The following is a 10,621-nucleotide window of genomic DNA, read 5'->3' on the forward strand; positions in this document are numbered from 1 at the left end:
AACAGTGGAAAACGCAAAAATAATGGACAGTCTTACAATACCCCATTCTTCTACCAAGGGCGTTAGCTCTAAAAATAAACAACATAAAATCAGTTATCTGAATTTATCTCAAACAATAAACCATTCATCAAACAAGCAACACTGACTCATTCACCACACGCGTCCTGATTTGTTTAATCCATAGAAGTCCGGTTCCGGGTTTTGTGTGTCTCAGATATCGCTGTTCCCTTCAGTTCTATCTCCTCACACTACTGCATGCGCTTTCGATGGCTGTTGGGTGATGCCAAGCGATTGGTTGGTAGGGAGGCTGGCGTTTCGATCCAGGGCTCATATCCGTGTCCGTGTTTACACCTTGGACATTCAGCGACTGTAGCAAAGCCAGCACCAGAATGATGAGGGAACGGAGATAACAGTTGGGAGTTGTAGCGCTGTGAATGCAGCAGCATTTGTCTTTAATCACAAAGTTATTGGGTGTTCTGATAGGAATTGCCTTGTCGTTGTTTGCATTTCAACCTGGAATATTTAATCCCCGGAATCAGATTATCCTGGAGTTGTGACAAATCTAACTTTCCTCGACTTCTCTAACCACGGACACCACACCATACGGCTATTGCGCGTTCTATTTCGGAGGGAAGAGTTTTTGTGATTTTGTGTTTTCTTCTCTATATTTTTTCAAGTTATATCTTGCATTTTTGCCAAATGTGTGCATCTATGTGAACTTGTTCTAAAAGGAACTCTGTGCTTAGTAAAATTAACTCAATCTAAACTGGCCGTCAACGCATGTCAGTGGACTTATTGAAGACAGCCTACTTAACGTGCTGTTATCCAGGTCAATATTTCCAAAAGTGAAACATTAGAATTTTGCGTATCTGACATCGCTTACGAAGGAGAGGAGTGGAAAAGCAAGGCAGAGTTGCCGGAGAACGTCTGGGAACATTCAGCAGTGGCTCTACCGGGAGAAGATGTTCTCTGTGCGGATACAGCGCTGCTCGGGTCCCATTCGTCTGCTGGTCCTTATCGTAATATGTGGAACTCTGATTTCCGACACAGGTAAGGACACGCAATTCGCAGAAGTTGTGACTAACAGTTAGAATGATGAATTCCAACAATAGTAGGCTATGTAACCTTACCATATTATACCTTATTCTGCGTTGCTTTTAGCCAGTGCGATGGTGAAGTAGCCTATCCGAATTGTTTCGTTTCTGTAGTCCATTTTATGTTCGTTTAGCTGTTTAGATTAAACATATTTATCAGACTCACAGTCGCCTGTCCGTCGCCCTACCCGAAAGCACTCGGGCGCACTCCTCATTCAGACAGATAAGTCGTTTGATAAGAGGCTCGTTTAGCAGGGGTGTCTCTCCAACCCTCACCTTTTAGATTAGATCTGAATGCCTTAAGGTTTGATTAGAAACTGGTATGGTCAAAAGGCTGTGCATTTCACAGATGACAGATCGCCTTGGTAACTTGCCATTATAGAAATGTTTTTATTGACGTTGGCATGAAGGTGTATTTATGGTTGTTCTGATTTTGGGAATTACTTTGTGAGGTTATCTTTTCTGAAGTAGGCTAATGGCAGTTCAAAAGTTACAGTTTTGTTTTCTTTAAATATACACAAATAGTCATCCGATAGCCAGGCCTGTAGAGTGTTTTGGTCATGTTTTCACAAAAGGCTTACAATTAATTGTGGCATCTCAAATCAGTGATGTGTCGCATGAATGCGCACTCCGATTAAAACAGGCTGTTTAATGAACTCTTACAACATATTAAACGGCGCACGGTAAATGGATCAAACTTCTCTGGATAGTTAATTTAATATGCAGCCTATTTAATCCTAGGTTAAATCATCCGAGTAATTTGAATTAAAGTCAGGAATAAAATGGGAATAATGCCCTGTCATTGGAATTGCAGTTTTGTTGAATTTCTCCTGTTTGACTAGTTGTATTAGGCTATTCGTCATCTGAGAGAAAATGTGCTGTGTTGTTCCGTCAGTCACCCCACCACAACCCCACCCCCTCCCCCTCGCATGGAGTAATTAATTTTTTTTATTTCGTGTGTGGCTTCTAGACGCAAAAAAGAAGAAAAAACATCAAATTTGCTGTTATAAGAGCCGCAAAACATCAGTCGCGTGTGAGCCTGGGGACTGGTGTTGTCTGTTGCGCGCTGGATTTTGACCTTAATTTGTTTACGTAAAGTTACAGCAGACCGCATATTGACTTTTCCTTGTCACACAGTTGAAACTTCGACTGTTGTTGTAAAGTGTTTATGAATATAGTTCAAGTATTGCTGTGTGTGCGATGGCGGTTCTTTACATCACGTGTGAAGTCTCTCCACATGTTTTAACGGTTACCTGCATACTGGGTCGTTGTTGATGGTGCAAATCTGCTAACAAGACCCCCTCTTGCGTACTCGAGTATCCAAATACCGGTTGTTACCAGACACATTGTCAGACCGATAGGTAACCCGATTGGGCAATCGTTGTCTGTTGATTGTCTGTTGTGGCACAGGCAGTCACGCTAAGCACCTCCTTTTTGGGTCGACATTTCTGTTGTCTGGCGCACTGGGCACACTGCCTTTTGCAATCTCTCTCCTTTCGTAAACAGATTGACGCGAATGGAGCAATCGAAAGGTTTAGTGGATTACCGTTTCTGCTTAAAAACGTGGACTGGAAAGACAATGCCTTGTATTGTTCAAGTGTGTGTGTGTGCCTACCTTGGCGAGGAAACGCACCTAACTTGTCAGTCCAGCAGTTGTTCTGAGATTAGTACCGCAACTCTGGTCACAATATCAGGCTCCACAGATACTGCTACTCCGCCACCTCCCCTACCCTATTCCCTTTTCTGGTTCGTGTAGTCCCAGGACAGCCATCAGAGCAAAGCTGCTTATGGTTATTAAGAGAGAGACTGTTTTGAAATCCTTCACATGAGAGTCAAGAGAAGCAGTGAGAGCTGAGGCAAAAACGAAAGGGGGGAAAAAACATAAACCGTGAGAAATACCAAAGTCCTGCTCCAGTGTCCAACCACAGGAGAGGACCCACGGGTCTAGTGAGGGTCTGGAATTCAGATTTGGCCCGACCCAGATTGATGTTTCTCACTGCAGACACCATATGGGGCAATGACCCTGGTCATCTTGTCTGTCATGAAGCGGCTAGTTATGACTATCCCTTTCTCCTCTGCCCAGCTCCTTCTCTCTCTCCTCCACCTTTCCTGCTCCCTGTTTGTATTGTGGACATGCTAAGCTCAGGTTTCCTGCAATGGCGCTAGTCTTTAAGTGTTGACATGTACATTAATTACCAAGACTGCAAGTGGCGTCTGGGACCCCCATCCAGTTAAGATAGACTCTTTGCCGTTTTCATGTTTGTGTGCGTGTGTGTGTGTGTGTGTGTGTGCGAGAGTGTGTGTATATGTGTGTTAATTAGCGTGTCGTTGTGTGTGTGCGTGTGTGTGTGTGTGTGTGTGTTTGTGTTTATGAGCGTGTGTGTGTGTGTGTGTGTGCGTGCGTGCGTGTGTGCGTGTGTGTGTGTGTGTGTGTGTGTGTGCGCCCCATGTTTGTGTTGGTGGAGTGTGTTTATCTGGTCTGTATTATTTGGTTTCAAGAGAGACTGCATTAGCTTCCATGTTTGTGTGTCCAAGAGATAAACACAGACATGAGATCAGGGAAGGGCAGCAATGAGAAGAATGGCGAGGATGACTAAACTAAACACCAAAGTTTGCTGTTTCAAGCCACAGACTCACAGAGCGACATAGGAGGATTAGGCCGAGTTGACCCAGTGCCCTTGCCTAGCGGTCTGGATCTGAACGGATTGGGGTGGACGGGAGGGGTTGGGTGCTTTCACGACAGACGGAGAGAAGGGGTGAGTGCCTTACCCTCTCCTGCCACACACACACACATACACACACACACACACACACACACACACCTCTCTCATCCCGCTTTAGGGAGCGTGACATGTCAGGTTCTCCCAGGGAAGAGACTGGGAGCCTGGAAATTGAATTTTCCTTGGAGGGGGTGGGTGGGGAACGGCGGCTGAATCGCAGAGCGTGGAGACGCATTTCGTTAAGTGTGGGAAAAAAAAGCTCCCGCTGCCACTGCACCCTGACCCACACCTAACCCCCCCCACCCCCCCACCCCCACCCTCACCCCAGCCCCCACCCCAGTCCCCCATCTGCAAAGCCCTCCGTGTGCCTGGATGATACATCCGCAGGTGGCGTTCCGAGCCCTAAGGGGCTGGGTGGGTGGGTGGGTGCGGAGGGAGTAGGGTGGCACTGGCTGGCAGCAGAAGGACTGTGGAGGAGTTGGAGGAGTCGCCCATTGAGAGGCGGTGACACAGAGGGGGGATCAAGTTATGCGAGAGGAGCAGAGAGAAAGACAGAGAGAGAGAGAGGGGGAGAGAGAGAACACACACACACGCCCGTGCAAATCAGGACACGTAAGCAGAGAAGACTCCTTATGTTAGTGACAACATAGGAGGAGCAGACTGGATCAAGAGACAAAACGAGAGAGACAGAAAGAGAGAGAGAGAGAGGGGGATAGAGAGAGGGGGAATAGAAAGAGTAAGCAAGCGAGGTCACAGACGTAGGCCAACTCCTGAGCCAAATGCAGTGCATTAGTTTTTTTACGAGCGGTCAGGGAGACGGAGGGATGGACCACAGAGAGGGGGCCGAGGAGGAGAGAGGGATCACAGGCGTGCTCCTCTCGTGCCGCTCTGTATTATTCATCATGGCAAAGTGGCCCTCGTTAATATTTTAAACCTGTTTATGATGCTCAGATCCCTGACGTGGCAACAGCTGCTCTGTTCCGAGCGTCTGGGTGGATGTTTGTTTGTTTGTGTGAGTGTGTGTGTGTGCGTGTGTGTGTGTGCGTGTGTGTGTGTGTGCGTGTGTGTGTGTGTGTGTGTGTGTGCGTGCGTGCGTGTGCGTGTGTGTGTGCGTGTGTGTGTGTCTGTGTTTCTGTATGGGGTTTCAGGTGTCAGTCTTCAGTTCTGACTGAGGGGCAGCTGGAGGCACCATCGCCCTCACTGCTCAGCTACCTGACGGCAGAATCAATGTGTCACACACGGTCACACACACACACACACGGTCATACACACACACGGTCACACACACACACACACACACAGATAAAGACAGAGAAAGAAAAGTTCTAGTGGTGAAAAGTTGGAGAGACAGAGCAGAAAAACAAGGTGAGGGAGAGAGAGAGAGCGAGTGAGGGAATGAATGGCAAAGAGACATATGAAGATTGATAGAAGTGAGGGATCAGCTTTTAAATATCCTTTATTAAAAACAGCAAGAGGGGAAAGGCAAGGGAGAAGTCAGGAGCAGTGGCATTCAAGCATCATTAAATCCCTGGCAGAGACTGGGAAAATGAGATTGAGGGACATGTACGCATGTGTGTGTGTGTGTGTCTGTGTGTGTATCTGAGAGAAGGAGAGATGAAAATCTCGGCAGTGAGTGCGAGGAGTCCGGGGACAGAGAGCGGCATGATGAACAGGCCCTGCTGAAGGAGATGGCTGTGTTAAAGCTCTTATCGATGGAGGGAGAGTGTTCTCAGTATTAATGGCAGACATGTTTAATGCTTTGCCAATAGCGCCTGCCTGTTGGTCACTACCGTAAATCTGACCAAAAACAGCACAGGAAGTCCGAGGAAGGAAGCGCAGGCCTAGAGACAGACAGAGAGAAAGAGAGAGATAGAGTGAGTTTGTCAAACAGGAGTAAAAAGAGAGTGTGCAACCATAACCTTTAGCAGGAGGAAAGAAGAGACTGATAAAGAGATGCATTTAAGACTCTTTTATGGAACTATTATGTAATACCTTCGCACGGTTACACCAATAAAACCTGTAGAATGTTAAAGACCCCGATCGACAAAACGTACATCATTGCACACACACACACACACACATGTACATACACACATCCCTTTATGAGGAAAGAAAGACAGGGAGAGAAGAGATTGTTTTAGAGCAAAACTAATAAAGAGAGGTAGGTGGGGCGAGACTGGGTGAGATGGGTGAAACTGGGGGAGAGATTGATGGGAGAGAGAGAGAGAGAGAGAGAGACTGCTCACCCCGGGCCCAGCTCCAGCAGATGGGAGTGGAGCGGAGAGGAGCGGGGTGGGCAGATGGGTGGGGTGGGCTGGAGAGCCGGGGGAAGAATGCCTCGGTGGGGTGGCTTTGTGCGGCCGCTGAATGGAGAGCTGAAAAGAGGGCCTTTTCTGTGTGTGTGTGTGTGTGTGTGTGTGAGAGGAATGAAGGGGAGGCCGGGGTAGCCTCTCTGCACACTCGCTCTGTCTCTCCAGCCTTACATGAGCTAATGTGCTCACTGCTATGTGTGTGTGTGTGTGGCGGTAGCAGAGGGGTCTCCTGTGTGTGTGTGGGTGGTGTTTGTGGGAGTGTATTGGTGTGAGCGGGTTCATGTGTTAGTTTAGTTTTCTGTTGTCCCCTTTCATCGTCACACTTCTTCAGCTCAAGGGCTAAACACAATAGTCCCGCGGTCCGTTTGTTTGTAAATGTGAATGACCACTGGTCACTTTAAAAACCATTGTTGTTGTCAGCATCCCCCTCCGCAAAGGATTCTTTAATCACTCAAACATATTCTCCTACCTCACATCTGCTTGTTAATAGCTGCTGGTTTAACACTTAAAAATCAAGGAGGGGTTGGGGGGGGGCGGGGGCAGGGAACCTGCAGTCAATTACTGGACTTACTCACTGAATCCGTCTACCAAAAACGTTGTATGGACTGCATATTTCGAAGCATCCATACATATTTGAATCATACCTGTAGTATACATCCTGTATGTCCAAGCATGTTTCACGGTGTCTGAGGCTGTTCCAAGAATGATTTTCCCCCCAACCGGTGTGGATGCGGAGGTTTTGCTGTGTACTGTGAGAGCCTCAATGGTAGCACGTAGCGGCCCTCATGATGGGCTGCATCTTCGTGGCGTCTCCTGCCAGGGCCCCGGTATTCTTGTCCTCTGTCCCCAGCTGGGCTTGTCATTTTATTCCCCATCGTCCTCAAGATTAGACTGAATGACTCCCAGTGTGGAGGAATTGTTCTGGATTATTCTTGGTGCCAAGGCAGCCCCCCCTACTGCTGGTCGATGACAGTGGTGGTGGTGGTTGTTATATGTGTGTGTGTGTATGTGTGTGTGTTGTGTGCGTGTGTTTGTTTTGTGTGTGTGTGTGTGTGTGTGTGTGTGTGTGTGTGTGTTGTGTGTGTGTGTGTGTTTGTTGTGTGTGTGTTTGTTTTGTGTGTGTGGGTGATGTGTGTGTGTGTGTTTGTTTTGTGTGTGTGGGTGATGTGTGTGTGTGTGTTGTGTGTGTGTGTTTGTTGTGTGTGTGTTTGTTGTGTGTGTGTGGTGGGGGTTCTGGTTCCATGGTGACTTCTCTGTTTCTTCTGGGCTGGGCTGGGTTGGGTGGGTGGTGGGGGGTGATGAGTTAGAACAGCGGCGGCTCACGTGAATGGCTCTCCCGCCGCCACCAGCCCTTTGTGCTCGACGTGCTGAAAGGCTGACTTTCTCGGCGCCTCATAGATTCCCCTTCATCTTCTTAGCTGGGGTTTTGGGCTTCAAAGAGGAAGTTCAAGCGGGTCCACGCCAGGAGATTAGACGACAGCCAATCTGTTTTTGTACATGTGTGTATGTTTGTTTTGTTTGTGTGTGTGCGTACGTACGTACGTGTGTGTGTGTGTGTGTGTGTGTGTGTGTGTGTGTGTGTGTGTGTGTGTGTGTGTGTGTGTGTGTGTGTTTGTGCACGTTTGTGCACGCGCCTGCGTGTTGTTACTTGCTATTTTATTTGTTTGTGTTGGAATAGTTTCTCTTCACTTTTCTTCATCTTTTCTGTTTTGATTCTGATGTCACATATTTTTTGCTACACTTTCCACACACACACACACACACACACAAACACACACACACACACACACACACACACACACACACACACTTTCTTAATCATCCTCTCTCTCTTTCTCTCTCTCTCCCTCTCTTTCTCTTTCTCTTTCCATTTTATTCCTTTCCTCCCTCTCTCATCATGTGTCTCTGGGTGGCCCCCCATGGTGTCGGGCTCCTGCTCAGCGGTGGGCTCAGGGAGGGTCTGTATGGAAGGTGGCGTGGAGAATCCCATCTCACCCAGTTTAACGCTTATTAGGGTCCCATCTGCCCCAGGGGCATCAGCAGGCCCCTGGGTGGGTTTCTGGGGGATGTTCCCCCCACGGAGCATTTTCTGTGTGTGTGTGTGTGTGTGTGTGTGTGTGTGTGTGTGTGTGTGTGTGTGTGGGTGGTAGAACACTGAGGGTGGGGGAGCCATTGTTCTGCAGGGGTATCCATGAACACCGCCGTCCTGTGGGGAGGAATGGAGAGGCTCCTTAACATCACAGAGAACACACACCGACACAAGCATGCATTCATACACACACTCACATACACACACACACACACTCACAAAGTGCCCACATACTATACATAAACGTAGATTACTGAGGTGCTTTCTCTTAGGTTCTCTGTATTAAAACTAGGAGGGGAAATGTGAAATCATATTCTCGACCCTTATCATGGACTAAAAAATAGATGCACTTGACTTCACTATTCACAAATCCCTTTGATAATGTCTTGTTTACTCACACACATTAACACACACATACACATTTTATGTGTTATATGAATTCCACATTGCAAGTCAATTTGTATCAGGTATTAAACTCTCTGAGTAGCCCAACATGTTTCATGGAGTTCAACATTTCATTATGCGTGTAGCAGCAGTAGAAAGCATTTAGGGAACACACACACACACACCACACACACACACACACAAACACACACACACACACACACACACACACACACACACACAGACACACACACTCACTCACTCACACACACATCCACAAAGCCCTATTTCCCATTCGCCTGCTGGTGCTGAGCGCGGTGGCTGATCTCCAGTGAAATGGATTGGCTGTGGGCCTCCTTGCCTCTCTGACAGGCCGGCAGGCAAGCAGGGAGGGAGGGGACCAAACCCGGCTGTGTGTGTGTGTGTGTGTGTGTGTGTGTGTGTGTGTGTGGAGGGAGGGGACCAAACCCGGCCGATAGGACAGCACCAGCAGCACCAGCAGCAGCAGCAGCAGGAGGAGGAGGAGTCCTAATCCCCATTGGATAACACACACCCAGGGCTGTACAATCCTTCCTCAGTCCCTCACTCAGTGTGTGTCAGTCATGGCACACACACACACACACACACACACACACACACACACACACACACACACACACACACACACACACTCATCTACACACGCTTAATCTCTGATACACTCATACACACATGTAGAATCCTCCCTCCTGCAGAGCTCGTCAGATCCAGCCTTTTCATGCATACACACACACACACACACACACACACACACACACACACACACACACGCAAACACACACACACAGAGACACACAGAGAGACACACACACACAAACACAGATATACACACACACACACACACACACACACACACACACACACACACACACACACACACACACACACACACACACACACACAGACAGACACACTCAGAACTTTATCCCTGCCTTCTCCTTCTCCTGCTCTTCCTCCCTCATATCTCCCTCCATTGTGGCTCCCATAAGCGCTGAGATTGAGCTCCCGGAGAGAGAGAAGGAAGTAAATGATGAGAGAGAGAGAGAGAATGGAGAGAGAGAGAGGAAGAGAGAAGGAGACAGAGAAAGGGAGAAGGCAGAGTGAGAATAAAGAGAGAAGGAAGTAAATGATGAGAGAGAGAGAGAATGGAGAGAGAGAGGAAGAGAGAAGGAGACAGAAAGGGAGAAGGCAGAGAGGGAGAGAGAGAGTAATGGGCTGAGGGGTGCTGGTGTCGGACTAGTGAGACTGAGAGGGCCGTCTGGGAGTCTCGGACTTCCGCTCAGGGGTCAGCGAGAGAGGTCACGCTCCCAGCCTGTCCAAGTGTTCTCCCACGGACCTGCTGCTCCACGTCTCACAGACAGCCTGTTCTCCCCAGTGTCCTCTCTTTTCCGTTTCTCTCGCTCTCTCTCTCTCTTTCTCATTCAATCTCTCTCTCTCCCTCTTTCTCATTCAATCTCTCCCCCTCTCTCCCTACTCCCCCACATTTTCTGTTTCTGTGACTTCCTGCCACCTCTCTCTCACACTTTCTCTCATTCTATCTTTCTCTCTTCCTCTGTTTTTTTCACCTTGTCGTTCACCAGCTCGTTCTCTGCACATCTTTCCATCTCCTGTTGATATGTGTTGATGCTAGCAGCATACATCGACAGATGCTTGAATGAAGCTATGATGTAAAAGCCTTAGGTGTGTGTATGTGTGTTTGTTTATTGATGTGTGTGTGTGTGTGTGTGTGTGTGTGTGTGTGTGTGTGTGTGTGTGTGTGTGTGTGTGTGTGTGCCAATGTGTGTTCATGCAAGAAATGGTGTCAGTGGCACTTTCATGCATGACTGAGCTGTAGTTTTCCTGACGTTTGTAAAATGTGTGATTTTCATCAGCATGATTAAATCGTGTTTTGGGACTCCTCTGCTGAGGCTGTGTGATGGATGTGCCAGGAGTCATGTCCCTCTTTATCACATCAAACGTGTCTTTGCACACCTTTGAGACAAG

General features: G+C 48.0%; 1 protein-coding gene across 2 annotated transcripts in view; it reads left to right on the plus strand.

The window, feature by feature from the left end:
- The first annotated feature begins 263 nt into the window (after window positions 1-263).
- The window catches only part of unc5b (unc-5 netrin receptor B), a 60,843-nt gene continuing 50,485 nt past the window's right edge, over window positions 264-10,621 (plus strand). For both annotated transcript variants that reach the window (XM_042066017.1, XM_042066018.1), the window contains exon 1: window positions 264-1,050. In XM_042066017.1, the coding sequence (XP_041921951.1) occupies window positions 963-1,050 (88 nt within the window). In that variant the 5' untranslated portion in view covers window positions 264-962. The remainder of the gene's footprint in view (window positions 1,051-10,621) is intronic.

The sequence above is a fragment of the Alosa sapidissima genome, chromosome 16, assembly GCF_018492685.1.
Source record: "Alosa sapidissima isolate fAloSap1 chromosome 16, fAloSap1.pri, whole genome shotgun sequence".
Classification (NCBI taxonomy): Eukaryota; Metazoa; Chordata; class Actinopteri; order Clupeiformes; family Clupeidae; genus Alosa; species Alosa sapidissima.